A 15,166-nucleotide genomic window follows, 5' to 3' on the forward strand; every position below is an offset into this window, starting at 1 on the left:
GACTAACTAGAGACCTGTTTCTGTTGTCATTTTTGAATTAAAGTGACTGTAGGACTTTATAGTGATGGAAATGACCTGAGTTCTCATCTAGAGGCAGGAGAAGAAATTCCCTCTGGGTAAGTTTCAGAGACAGCGAGAGACAAAAATAAAGTTAGTTACAGTCACATTTCATGAGTCCTACCTAGTTCAACATACTGACTTCATAAGAAAAGTTTCTTATTTAAAAGCCACCACCTCCTGCCTTTCATCAGATTTGTTGGGTAATTAAAACTTTACCTGATTACAATCAGGAGAAAAATAAATACCTCATTTCCTACCTTGACCCTTTTTCGTTGGTGGCACTCTTGCTAAGAGCAGTATTTCGTCCAGAACTAGGTTCTGATTTCTCTTCCGTGGGAGATCCAAATCCAGCACTAATATGATAACTATATTTTCTTGTCATTTGAAAAAAACCACAACCAATTTAAATCACATGGGAAATAACAATGCATTACATTTGCAAGGCATTTTATAATTTATAAGGCATTTTCACTTCCTTTACATGCTTTGATTCCTTTCACCGTTACAAAGCAGGCATCAGGCATTATTCCTTCTACAGATAAGTTTGCTCACAGACACTCAGTCATGTGCTTAAGATCTTGTTGTAAGTTCACAGCAGACAGAATGTCAACGAGATTTCCTGGCTCCCTTTCCAGAGATCTTTTCCACGGCAATATAAACAAGCAATTATGAAATTATATTACTATAATAAGAATAAAGTTGCCAAAATCTAAACTCTAAATTTTTTTTTACTCTGAAATTAAGAGGAAAATTATTTGAGTACAGATAAAAGATTATTTTCTTTTTACCTGGCCTTTTCTTTACTTATTCTTCTTAAAGAAGATGAAGAAGAAATACTTCGTCCACAACCAATGTCTGAGGATTTATCTTCTATAGATGGAGGTGGAGAACTAGAATTTTATGTATTTGAAGTTATAGACAAACTAAAATAATTTATTTATCAATATTAGCTTTGTCCTACAAAACAGATTTTTCCCCCCCTAAAAATCGTATTTGGAGCTAACTTTTAACAGTGACATATTAATTTAAAAACATAAAGAAGAGGTTAAAATAAGACAAAAAGTATTATAAAGCTTTTCATGAGCTAAATAGGAAATATTTTATAAAGTATGTCACACAAAATGTATTATACACATATATAAATATATGTGACCATTTTAAAGATAATTATTGAAGCTTTAATTTTTAGCTCTACTGTTTATTATATAAAAAACATTGGGCAGTAGCTGTGCACTTGCATACAATTCTGGGGAGTTGTAAACATAATTTGTCTTGGTTTGCTCTTGTCTATTCATACTTTCTTCATTTAGTTCATTTTACCAGAGCCCTGACTGTTAAAATACATATGGAATTGACCAGTAACATGGAGTCAAAGGAAAAACCATGGTGTCAGTTATTCTATGTCAGGCTCTGAGATTATGTACCAGTGTTTATTTTCATGGTGGTGCTAGATATACAGGGGGAAGGAAAGATACCATACTGTGAATCTTTACATAGTCATATGATGATGACAAACAAAAATAGTATGCACTTCCCTGCATCCCTTCTTCCCTCCAAAACTCACACATCAGAGGATTTACTGTTAACTAAGATTACAGCACGTAGATCACTTGGTTCTTGTAAGCAGAGATCCTTCAAAGGCAAAAGTTTGGTGCCAGGATTTATCTGTAGATAATTTAAAGACTGAAAAGTAATATCTGCATGGGTTATATTTTTTAATATGAGTACTGAAAGAGTATGATATCAGCGGTTTGAGGTGTTTAATTTCACACACACACACACACAGACACACACACACACAGACACACACCACTTAGCAATAAGAAGCTGGAGCTTGAGGACATCATACCTTTGGGCAGGATATAGCGCTCCTGTTCATCTCTGTTGGAGTTATACTCAGCTGTTTCACACCATAATTACTAGTTTGACCCCTGAGACTATTTGAGTTTACAAATCTATCTATACACATAGGGATAATTTACTGTCTGTAAGAGGAACTAATGACTAAACAGATTACTGAAAATATTGTGAGGACATCGGAAATAGGCTAGACAAAGCCTTATACTACTAGCAATTTTACCAGCCTGATGAAGATGTTTAGACTAGATGACCTTCTGAGGTCTTTCCCCAACCATATTATAGTTAGATCCTTCTCATATCCAAGATACATTTCATGATCTTTTAAAAATAAGATGGATCATGTCATTATTTGGCCCAGAAACTGCCAAGGTTTTCCACTTCATTGAGTAAAGGCCCAAATCTACGAGACTCATATGATCTGGTCTCTCTTTACCTCTCTGATTTAGTCTCCACTATTCTGCCCCTGGGTTCACTCAGCTCTAGCTATACTGACTTTGCTGTTTCTTAAATATGCAGAACGTTTACACCCCATGGCTTCTGCACTGATTCCTCTGCCTAGAAAGCTCTTCCCCCAGATATCCCCATGGCTAAGTCTCGTACCTTCTTCAGGTTTTTGCTCAGGTATTACCTCTCAGTGAGGCCTCCCTGATCACACTTTCAAAACTTACAACCATCAGTCTTAGTCCTCCCTGGCATTACAGAGCCCCCTTATCCTGCCTCTGTTCTGCTCCCCCCATCCTATACCTCTTAACATTTCAACCATGTGAGATAATTTATTTTTAAGGACTTTTATTTTATTTTTTAAAAATATTTTCATTAAAATATGGCTAACATACAATATTATATTAGTTTCAGGTGTACATCATAGTTATTCAACAGAACCCATCTGACACCATGCCTACTTATTGCAATATTATTGACTATATTCCTTACATCCCTACATCCCCATGCTATACCCTACGTCCCCATGACTACTTTGCAACAACCAATTTGTACTTCTTAACCCCTTTCAGTTTTTTTACTCACACCTAACCCCCTCCCATCTGGCAATGATCAAAATGTTCTCTGTATCTATGAGTTTGTTTCTGTTTCGTTTGTTTATTTTGTTCTTTAGATTCCACTTATGAGTGAAATCATATGACATTTGTCTTTTGCTGTCTGACTTACTACACTCAGCACAATATCCTCTAGGTCCACCCACATTGCAGCAGGTGGTAAAATTTCATTTTTTGTTATGGCTGGGTAATATTCCATTGTATATGTGTGTCACTTCTTCTTTATCCATTCATCCGTTCAGGGACACCCAGGTTGCCTTCTTCTCTTGGCCATTGTAAACAGTGCTGCAATGGATATATAGATGCACACGTCCCCTTGAAGTAGTGTTTTGGGTTTCTTTGGATAAATATCCAGAAGTGGGATTACTAGGTCCTTCTTTGTCTCTTGTCACGGCCTTTGTTTTAAAGTCTATTTTGTTGGGTATAAGTATTTTTTGTTTGTTTGCTACTCCAGATTTTTTGTTTGTTTCTATTTTCATGAAATATCTTTTTGCTATCCCTTTACTTTCTGTCGGTGTGTGTCTTTCAATCTGAAGTGAGTCTCTTGTAGACAGCATATATAAGTGTCTTGTTTTCTTAACTATTCAGCCCCCCCAATCTTTTAATTGGAGCCATTTAATCCATTAACATTGAAAGTAATTATTGATAGGTACATAGTTATTGCCATTTTATTATTCATATATATATATATATTTTTTGTCTTAAAGAAGTCCCTCTAAGATTCCTTGTAATACTCCTTAGCTCATCACTCCTGGTGATGAACATCTTTAGCTTTTTCTTGTCAGGGAAGCTCTCTATCTGTCCATCAATTCTAAATGATAGCTTTGCTGGGTAGAGTAATCTTGGTTGTATGTCACTGCTTTTCATCACTTTGAATATTTCCTGCCAATCTTTTCTGGCCTGCAAAGTTTCTATTGAGAAATCAACTGACAGTTTTATAGGAGCTCCCTTGTAGGGAACATACAATATTATATTAGCTTCAGGTGTATGTCATAGCTATTCAACAATATTGCTTTTCTCTTGCTGCTTTTAAGATTCTCTCTTTGTCTTTAACACTTGGCATTTTAATTATGATGTGTCTTGGTGTGGGCCTGTTTGGGTTCATCTTGTTTGGGACTCTCTGCACTTCCTAGACTTGTATGTCTATTTCCTTCACCAGGTTAGGAAAGTTTTCTCTTATTATTTCTTCAAGTAGGTTTTCAATTCCTTGCTCTCTCTCTCTTCCTTGTGGTACACCTATAATGCAAATGTTGGTATGCTTGATGTTGTCCCAGAAGTTCCTTAAATTCTCCTTAATTTTTTGGATTTTTTTTTCTTTTTGCTGCTACCTTATGCTGATTTGATTTGCTGCCATTGATTCCCTATAATGTAGTCTTTATTTCAGTTATTGTATTCTTTATTTCTGACTTTTTTTTTTTTTAATGTTTCCTAGCTCCATTTTTATGTTTCCTATCTCTGGTGAAGTTCTTTCTGAAATCATTGAGCATCCTTATAACCAGTGTTTGGAACTCTGTGTCTGGTGGATTGCTTGTCTCCATTTTGTTTAGCTTTTTTTTCTGGAGATTTGTTCTGTTCTTTTATTTGGGACATGTTTCTTTGTCTCCCCATTTTGGCTGCATCCCTGTGTTTGTTTCTATGTAATAGGTAGGGCTGCTTTGTCTCCTGGTCTTAGTAGAGTGGTCTTATGCAGTAAGTATGTTGTAGGTCTGTGGTGCAGTCTTCCTGAGCCATGCACTCCAGGTGTGTCCCTTGTGTGGGTTTTGTGTGCAATTCTCTTATAGTTGAGACTTGGTTACTGTTTGCATGCCAGTGGGAGGGATTTACCCTCAGGCTCATTGGTGGTGAGAATTGGCCATGATTACAGTGGAGGAGTTGTGGTATAGGGTCTGACCCTACAGAATCTGCTTCAGCAGGACTCTGGTGCCTACTCTGGTACCCAATCTGCCCCTGGGGTGTGTTGTTCTTGAAGATGATGCTCCAGCTTGTTTCAAAGGTAGTCACTGGGGGTGCCAACCCCAGGGCCACCTGGGAGGGGACCTGCTGCAGGTCAAGTTCAGCTGCAGTCCATTCCCCACCCAGGGCCACCCAGCATGAGCCACAAACAAATATGCACATGGTTGCTGCCCATACTATGCTTGGAAGTGCCTTGAGAGGCCAAGCCACAAACCAAGACTGGAAACCACTAGTGCAGGGCTTAGGGCTGCTCAGCCAGAGGTAGGAGACATGCTCAAGCCAGATGCTGCTTGTCTGGGTTCTGTAAACCTTTGAGAGACCCTAGGAAATTCTGTAGCATGATCCAAGGCAGGCAGTTTGTAGGAAAAAGACACTGGTTTCAATTTGAGTATGTGAGATAGTTGGGTGGGGTGGGATCTCAGAATCACCAGGGTGTGGTAAACTAATGGTATCTGCCAGCTTAATGGAGACTTAGATATAGTGGCCACTTACATCTGTATGCTGGGAAGGGGGAGGGCTCAACAAAGAAACAATGGCTTCTGCCAGCTCTTCCTTCTGGGAGGAAGCTGCCTCATTCAGCCCTTGTCCTGAAGCCAGACAACTCAGTCCTCCCACCATGTCTCTGTCACCTCTCCAGTTGCTGCCCCAGCACTGGAGCTCAGAGCCAGTGATTCTGTTGGTGAGTAAGTCTGTGTGTGGTCCCTTTAAGAGGAATGCCTGGGAGTGTAGCCACTCTCCATCTCATTTAGCCACAATCTCTGCTGGTTTTCATAACCAGAAATGATGAGGACTTCTCTCCCTGTCACTGAAACCTTGAGCTTGGGAGGGGCAGGGACCCTTCATTCCTCAGGGGGAGACCTCCACAGCTGAGATATCCCTTATGCAGGTGTGGGGACAGCCTGTTCTGCATCTCTGCCCCTCCTACCAGTCTTGAGGTGGCTTTTTCTGTATGTCCTTATTTGTAGGGCTATGGTGCAGCCGATTTCAGGCAGTTCTTACGAATGGTTGTTTTGTAGTTTAGTTATAATTTTAAGGTTGTGAGAGAAGGTGAGCACAGCATTTACCTACTCTGCCATGTTGACTGGAACTCCATGTGATGTAATTTATTTAGTTGTGATATTTATTGTCTGTCTCTTCCTACTAGTGCCATGGCAGTAGAGATCCATCTCTTGTTCACTGACATATTCAAAGCTGACAATACTAGAAACTTAATATTTACTGAAAGAATGAATCAGTATTCTCATTTATAAAGGATATTGTTTCAACTTTCTAAAAAACTCATGAGCAAATACATTTCGTCTCAATTTCTGATCCATGAACATTTTTCTGATATATTCTTTGCTGGTTTTTCTGCTCTTTTCCTCATTTTTGTTAAAGGTTTTTGTACTAATGTTGTGCCAGTTCTTTTTAACTTATTCATCATTGAATGAGATGGGATTTCTCAGAGCAGTGATTTCTCAGTGGTTTCTGCGTGTATTATGAGAGTTTGTGTGTGTTATGCAAGTTTGTGTGTGTTTTATGGAGTTTTATGCATATGTTATGGGGGTTTGTGCATGTGTTTGGGGGTTTGTGTGTGTGTTATGGGGGTACAGTGGTGATGGTGGCCAGGGGAAGTGGAAGGAAAAGCTAAAGTTTTAGACTAGCTGTTTTTTCATGATTTAAAATTGTTACCATGATAGAGTGTTTTGTGTAAGCACAGCTAAGCTCTGTGATTCTTTTTTTTTATGGCCCTGTCTACTCTGCTTCTTTGAACCAAATTGGTCTAAGAGGGCTTCTGCTATCAGCCTTGCTCACCCCAGTTTCTGAGGTCCTGCATGTGACTGGCAAAGAGACAGTTTGGTTTTCGTACTTCTGAGTTCTCCTATCACCTCAGGAAGTATACATTTTTTATGATGTATATGATGTATATGATGTTTTCTGGGATCTGTCACCACTATTTATTCTTCCTCCTTAACACCTTCTGCCCGATCTCAGAGACTTTTAGTAACTCCTAAAATTTTTGAAGTCTGTGGATCATATCTGTTCCCTAGTTTTGTCTAAAATGGATTTTGTGGGTTTAAAATTTTTCCTCATTCTTCTTATTGCTTTTGATTTCCACAAGAAGTAGAAAATACTGGCTTAAGCTGCAATGTTAAAATGTCCTCAAGATACCAATGTTTAGCGACTGTCAACATTGACACTGAATTACACTCTACAGAGGGTGCCCAAAAAATGTATACACATTTTAAGAAAGGAAAATCTGTATTAAAATTGTAATACAATGAATGACGCTAGCATTCATTTGATTAACGCCATCTTTTGAGCGAATGTCACACTACACATTGCTACCGTAATTCAATTCAACTTCAAAAAGCAATACATAGATAATATCTCTTAAAATTTGTACATTTTTTGGCAACCCTGGTATATTGTTTTAAATATCATAATTAGAAATGTAGTTAAATAAATGTAATTCTACATACATTTTTAAATCCAGTATTACAGTTTGGTTAATGTCAGTTAAATTATAATTAATAAAATAAAAAACTTCTACTTGTGTCCTCATCACTAACACTGAGCCCTAGAAGTAACAGAATCCCCAAACTGAAAATGCTGCTTCTTTCATATCTTCTCTGAAACTTAACCTAGCATAGCAAACTCATTTAAGTGAAAGTAACCAGATTCTAGTTACACAAATGCAAAATCGTATAGCCAGACAAAAGTAAAGTTAAAGACGAAGTTTAGGTCCCCAAGTTTCTGCCTATAAAAAATATAAATTATGTTAGGTGGTTATAAAATTGCATTGTAATGGCATCATGATTAAAGAAGAAGTTATTATCATATGTATTAAAATACAAATTAGTGCTCCCACTTACCCGACCATAATCATAGAATCCATCACTAATTATGTTACTTGATGACAAATAGCCTGTCTGGCTATATTTCAGAGGGAGGTGGTTATTGAGCAATTTGTTATAAGCTGCTTCACTGAATTTATTTTTTCGACTTTCTGATAGATTAACTTCTTCAAGGATATCTAAAGCCCTGTCAATAAAAGCAAAAGACATTATTTTCTTTATATACACAATCCAACATTAAGATCTCATTTATATAACTAGCTGAGATCCTTAATAAAGGACTGAGATGAAAAGGTTGAAGTTATTCCACCTTTTTAGAGAAAGTAATACTGACAGAGTTATGAAGACAAAGCAGGCCTTTTTAAGAATGTATATGCCTTATGGTAACTCATCTTTAAAAAGTTGAAAAGGACACTTTAAAAGAAAATTCTTCATTTAAAGCAAAATTAGTATTGGACCCCAACTTTTGCAGATAACTGGACAATATATACAAAGAATAAAAATGGTTAGAAATAGGGTAAACCTGTCTGTGGTACCTAAAAACCCTATTTGCTGATATGCTAAAGGCAACTAACTCATCTGCTGTGGGTAAGAACTGACTTGGCAAGGTTGGCCAACTATTTACATATGATGTAAAGGTTTGGATCGGGCAGGGAGAAGAATGGAGATGGTTGTCATGGCTCACCCGTTTTATTTTAGCCTTGAAAGTTGAGAGAGAAGTGGGATTGTGTTACAATAGCAGATGAAAATAAAAAGGATGCATTTCTCAAGATGAAAAAATGGAAATGTTGAAGATGATTTTGTAAAGGTGATGAAGGAGATCCCTAGGTAGGCAGGACCGCGGAAGGACCCCACTTCCACTAGGCAGTTCCTTCAGAGGTAAGGCCCATGTTATGACATGCAGAGCCGCTGAGCGCTCTGCAGACTGAGGGGGGAGTGTAGACTCTGCTTGACCCTCTGTGGGCCTAAAGAGTGTGCTGCTTTGTCTTCCGCTCTTCGTCTGAGCCAGAAACTTGAGACAGATCCACTCACCCGAACTTGCATAATTCAGTGGCTGTCAGCTCATCACTGGCACAGACCATGACAGCCCAGCTGGCATTTCTTCTGACTTCATCATTCTTTGAGCACAGAAGCTCCACGAGGGGCTCCAATCCACCTGTATTTCTTAACTGAAAGTAGAAACCAACATTTTGCACATTAAAAGTACAGAATATAAATATGCTTTTTTAAAAAAAATTTCATTATTTGGTTGTTTAAAGAAAAGTTGTACCTATGTAAAAACGTTTTACAATGTGTCCATATTTAGATTTATTAAATTCATGGGGGGGGGGAATCAATTGAAAACCCTTAGAGACAGGAACCCAGCTTTCCGTTCAAAGTCAAGAAGAGGTGACAGTAAAGTAATTGAGGGGGTCATCGTGATTTTGCACAGGGTGGGGACTATTGAAAGACCATCTTCTCGCTGCCTACAAGTGAGATGTCCGGTGTTTATTTACTCGGCTCCTTAACACTGAGTGTCCATTAGGCCCTGAGGTGGACCGAAGAATGGTCCCCCAAAGATGTTCTGGATCCTAGAAGGGATTTTGCCATTGTGATTAAGTTAAAGAGTTGAGATGGGGAGATTGTCCTGGATTATCAGATGGGCCCACAAGGATTATCAGATGGTAATCACAAGGGTCCTTAAAAAAGGGAGACAAGAGTGCCAGGAGCAGAGAAAGGAGACGTGTGGAAAGAGAAGTTGTAATGATAGAGGAAGGGGCCACAGCCAAGGAATGCAGGTACTGGTCAAAGCTAGAAAGGGCTAGGAAATGGGTTTTCCCTTACGGTCTCCAGAAGGATCACAGCTGTGCCAACACCTTGATGTTAGCCCATAAGATCCATTTTCAGATTTCTGATCTCCCAAACTGTAAGATAGTGGATCTGCATTTCTTTAAATCACTAAATTGTGGTGATTTGTTATGGCAGCAATAGGAAACTAATATAGTCCCTAAGGCTGGGCAGGAGGAACCGATGCCACCTGTGTCACTGGACATTGCCACCAAGGCAGCAGTGTGGCCAAAGTAATACTGAAACAGTTCCCTAGAAAGAGAGCTATTTTTGTTATCCTTGTACAGCGTCTTCTCTTTATTTCTCCAAAACGTGAAAAAGAGAAGAAAAAGAAGAGAACTGAACAGAATTACATTAATTACATTATTAAAAGAAATGATTCATGTATAAATTTAATCTAAGCAGAAGAAAAAGATTTGCTAGAGCTCTTGGGTCACTGTATGAAATGCAATACTCCTTTATCTGAACCTGGAGAGCAAAAGGAATATTCTGCCAGTCTCTATGTGTGGAACCTGAAGACAAAAGTCCTTATGGGATATGATCCACTTTCAATCATTTTCTTCTCAAACATACAGACTCTGGCAGGGACTACACGTCAACATATGTAACTTGAGCAACTTAGAAAAATTTCCCGAGACATCTTATGCTTAGCAAGACAAATTTCTGAACATCTTTATTTCTGAGTACAATACAAGATAGTAATCTAACTCCATGGGTTCTTTTGGCAAAGGTCTAATTCATTTGTTAATCCCTCCGTTCATTCCTCCATTCCTCCATTCAGTCATTCATTTCATTTACTCATTCATTTAATTAAACAAACAAATGTTTGTTAAGCATGTGCTATGTGCCAGATGTGTGTTAATGACCTGGACACAGGGAAGGAAACCCGCAGTCCCTTTTCCTAAAGGACCTTATTATAGTCTCTCATACAAGAGCCTTTCATACAAGAACCATAGAATGTGAAATGGAGGACAAGGGAGGCCCGCATGGGTGTAATGGGAGCAAGAAGAGGATGCACCCAAGTGTTAGCACAGAATGGCTGAGCTGGGTTTTGAAGGAGAAACAGGAGTTTATCAGGTTGACAAAAGCGAGACTAGCTTTCCAAGCAGAGAAATCAAGGAAGTATAAATAAGAGAACAGAGCTTATTCTAATTACAAATAGTATGATATTTCTAGAGTATAGGGCTCCACCTGGGAGGAGACTTCAGGCTTACATAGACAGGTGTGGATCACAGAAGGCCCTTGCATATTACGTGAGCAGCTTAACTTTTATCATGGGGCAATGGCCTGCCACCGGGAACTTGCAATGATATGATGAGGGCCACCTATTTGAAAGATCAGTCTGGAGGCAATGTGGGAAATAGGAGGTGGCAGGGTTAGGGAAGGCGTTAAGGAGTCAGCTGCAATATTCCAGGAAATAGATGGACTACTCTGCAAGGTGAATAGAGTTATGACTCAGACACTTGTTTATCACTGTGTTCTCAGTGCTTCATATAGTGTCTCACACAAGTAAATCTTTGGTTGACTATCCTACTACCTGAATGGATGAATGCAAATGAACTGAGCCAGAATAGCTATCTAAGAGAAAGAAAAGGAACGATTTGGTAGTGTCTGAGTAGATAGCTCAGGGTTGAGTGCATGGGCTCTGGACTCAGAAAGAAGTGTTTTCATAGCCCTGATCTACCACTTAGCAACTTGGCTTGGAGCGCATTGTTTCTTTAAGCTTCACTGTCCTCATAGGTCAAATGGGGATTACAAACATACCTATTTCCAGTGAGGCTTAAATGAATGTAAAGAGCTTAGTAGAGTGCCTGGCACTTAGTAAGTGCTCAATAAATGTTAGTGTTTGTCTCTTTTATTCAAGAGAGAGGAACAAAGTCCTATGCCATTTGAATGAGTGCCATGGTGACAAATGAATATGAGAAAAGCAAGAGATAAAGCGACGTTTGTAGGATTATTTTAAATCTTTGTGAAGACTTAATAAGACCAACCACAAGTACCAAACACTTTTATGTGATGGTCTTGTAAAAAATCCAATTCTATGTTTTCAAATTTTGAAATATAAGAGACACAAAAGAATATGTGTAACCCAAATGTATGATTTCAAGAATCACAGTAAAATGCACACCTGTTTGTCTACCCCCCAGCATAAGAAATAGCACATTCCAATGACCGTAAACTCCTGTGTGTGACTCTGAATCATTTCCACATCCTTAATCTCTCAAGAGGAAATCACTTTCTTTCTTTTTTTGGTTTAAAGATTAGATTTTATTGGTTTATAGCTCAATTTAGGTTACAATGGCAATTGTCATCTGGTTCTTACAGTAACAGTAATATCAGTAACAGAAATAATAGCTAACTTTTATTGCATGTATGCTGGGTGCCAATTATTCTGTTAAGTATTTTATAGCTCTGTCTCATTTCATTTTCAACACCACCTAATGGGGATATACTATTATTATTTTACAGATAAGGAAACTGAGGTTCATCATTTCAGGATATTTCCTGGCAAAGTAACCTTGATACTCAGTATGTTTTTGAATGAGAGCAACATAGAAAATACCTTAGGGGACATTAAATTAATCCAATCTTTTGCATTGCAACTGGGAGTCTCATTAGGATTAGTTAATAATGGCAACGAAACAAGCAAGCTAATAGTAATGTTTATTGCAGAAAAAGAAATGGTCTGTCAGAAACTAAGTCTAATGAGAGTGATTCATGTCACTAATGTTATGTGTCCATTTTGGCATTTCACCCCCAGTCAGATGCCCCACGGTAGTTCTGCCTGGTAGGCTGAAATCTGTTCTATTTTTATTCCTATTTGGGATACTGAACTCATTTGCTGCCCATTCCCTACCTCCCACCCCACCCTGTATCCTGCCTGTCTCTCTTTGTTCCTTCTTCTCATCTCGTTGCCAGTTTACCATTTTCATTGTGTTATACAGGGCTGTCTGTGACTTTGTCATCTCACATTTAGTGCCTAACCTTCTCAATGTCTTCTGGTCCTGGCATGGTCCCTGAAGTTATATCAACTGAAATTCCTATAACCAGCAATCATAGCATGTAATAGAGTGTCTTCTTTTTTCTTTTGGCTAGGCCTATTAAACCTTTATTTATTTATTTATTTATTTTTATTAGGGAAACCACTTTCTTGAACTTGGCATTAATCATTCTCTCAGTGTTCTTTATAGTTTTAACTTATATAAATATATGCCCAAACAACTTATATAAGTATATGCCCATATTTCTTAGCTTTGTATATTTCTGAATGTTTACATAAATGGAATCATAAGATACTTTCTTCTGCAACTGGATTTTGCTCAGCATTAAGCTTGTTGAGATTCATCTCTGCTGATGTCTGTAGCTATAATTCGTTCATTTTCACTGATGTGAGGTTCCATTTTATGAATATACCATAATTTATCTCTTAACAACTGGACAATTGGTTTGTTTCCAGTTGTTTAGATATTATAAACAGTGCTTCCTGGAGCGCAGAAGCAAGAGATTATCTTAGAAGCAGAACTGCTGATTTACAGGGTATGCTCACCTTCTTTGCTAGATAATGCCCATTTGTTTTCCAAAGTGTTACACCAGTTTTGAGGGACTTAAATGATGTTCAAGTGAAACACTTGAAAATGTTCCACATGAATCCACCCATACATATGGACCAGAAAAATGAGAGCAAATGTTATTAAAACACTCACCTCTGTCCTGGCCTCAGCATCACACGCGGTCGCAGCAATGGTGAGGGCGGCTTTGCTCTGCACCCGTGTGTTGGCGGAACGCAGCGGGCTGATGAGGGCGCGCATGACATCATGATTCTGAATGTTCACACGCAGTGCCTCCTGCATCGCCATGTTCGTTAATACCGTGGCAGCGTTGACAATGGCTCCATCTCGTTTACTGGACAGGATGTTTATTAATGGATCAATACCATCAGCCTCGGCAGCAGCACTGGGTAAATTTAGGAGAAATGAGTGTCATTCATCCAAGTTTAAGAAATGATCTTTGGAACGTACAACTGAGCTTATAAAACAAATGAGTACATAACATAAATACAGTTTTAGAAATAAAATAATCTACAGTGTGATGAGCCCAGAACTGAGGCACTAGTGATTTAAATGGAATCTGGGGAAATCTCAGGTATGAATGAATTTAGTCCTTTTCCTACATCTACAGCTTTTGATTATAGAAAAATGTATGATGCTTCATAGAAACACTTCTACAGCCGAATTTTTTAAATCAGTGATACTTATCAGATCAGACAATTCTATTTTTAAAAAGTCTATTACAATATTCCTAACCATTAAAAAAACAAAGCTTTAAATAGCAGGAATGAGTGAACAGGGGAACTCTTGGTTAAGTTAAAATTCTTTAGCCCATCTTCCACTTTCTCAAATTATGTTGTTAATTGTAGGCAGAATTTAACACATTTGAAGGCAGCAAATCATTTTGATGTGAATGTTGCTTTTATAAGTTAGACATCAAAAATCGAAGTCATGATCTTGACATTAAATATATAATTTTAGTAATGTAGGCATATTCAGTTATTAAATTTCCCACTTCTAGTATGAAATGACTATAATTATCCATTAACATATTAACATTTTTCACAATTAGGACGCCTAAATCTCCTTTTAAGAACAACATACTTTGTATAGTCCTTGCCTTGTAAATACTGAAAAAGCTCACACAATAGTGAAAATAAAAACCAGATTATTTTAATCAGTGGAAGATGATTTAATTATGTGTTGTAATGTTTGGAATAGCTTCAAATAAGAGATGTTCCAAACAATAAGATATATAGAGCATCCTGTTTTAAAGGACAACTCAAAATTGTGTGTTAAAAATTCATTTAAATCATCATGGGAATAGAGATCATCAAGAATAAAAGCATACTTAAGGCTCCAATAATGACAACATCTTTAAGTTTATATTTGACACATTGTTTCATTTAGGATTTTAATAACCAAAATTGAAAACAACAACAACAAAAAACGAGTGGGCTATATGATTTAGCCTATCACCGTGTATTCTGCAGAGTTAAATTTAATTTGGTACTGTCAAATTTGCTGATGGTGAAGGAGAATTGACAACTTCAAGAGTAGAAGTTATCATGATTGTCCATCAAAGAGAGAAAACAAAATCTTGGTAAGAAGACAGTAGCTCTAGGTGAGAGGAGGTAGTGATTGTGACACAAACCAGCTCTGAAGGAGCCTGAACAGCAGGGATGGGCGGCAATGAAAGGACTGGAGGTGGCCGCGATAGAGAATGAAGGGCTTGGCTGGTGTAAATGTTCAAGGCACCTCCCAGCCCTGGTTCATATAAATTCATCCAGGAAATACCATACTGATACCAAGGCAAAGTCAGCGCCTAGTCCCATTTCTCCCATACTTGGTGTATATTTAACACTTTTGTGTGGTGCCTCTGGGAAGGCATCTCTTAGACGACATATAAAGAAAATTTATTAATATAAAAATATTGAGAGGAAGGCCCTACGTCTCACTATAATAACCTGAGGGACAGCATTTAATTTCCTTTCTTAGGGGATAAAATAAACATTTCTAACATAAT

At 38.0% G+C, this 15,166-nt stretch overlaps 1 protein-coding gene across 1 annotated transcript in view; it reads right to left on the bottom strand.

Annotated features, from left to right (window-relative positions):
* ARMC3 (armadillo repeat containing 3) overlaps positions 1 to 15,166 on the bottom strand; it is a 67,866-nt gene that overhangs the window by 14,715 nt on the left and 37,985 nt on the right. Inside the window, exons 5-10 of the mRNA XM_081078315.1 lie at positions 13,297 to 13,546; positions 8,798 to 8,934; positions 7,784 to 7,952; positions 1,625 to 1,725; positions 849 to 950; positions 318 to 434 (exon numbers count right to left, since the gene is read on the bottom strand). Coding sequence (XP_080934441.1) covers positions 318 to 434; positions 849 to 950; positions 1,625 to 1,725; positions 7,784 to 7,952; positions 8,798 to 8,934; positions 13,297 to 13,546 — 876 coding nt within the window. The remainder of the gene's footprint in view (positions 1 to 317; positions 435 to 848; positions 951 to 1,624; positions 1,726 to 7,783; positions 7,953 to 8,797; positions 8,935 to 13,296; positions 13,547 to 15,166) is intronic.

The sequence above is a fragment of the Rhinolophus hipposideros genome (genome assembly GCF_964194185.1).
Source record: "Rhinolophus hipposideros genome assembly, chromosome: 1".
In the NCBI taxonomy this organism is placed as follows: Eukaryota; Metazoa; Chordata; class Mammalia; order Chiroptera; family Rhinolophidae; genus Rhinolophus; species Rhinolophus hipposideros.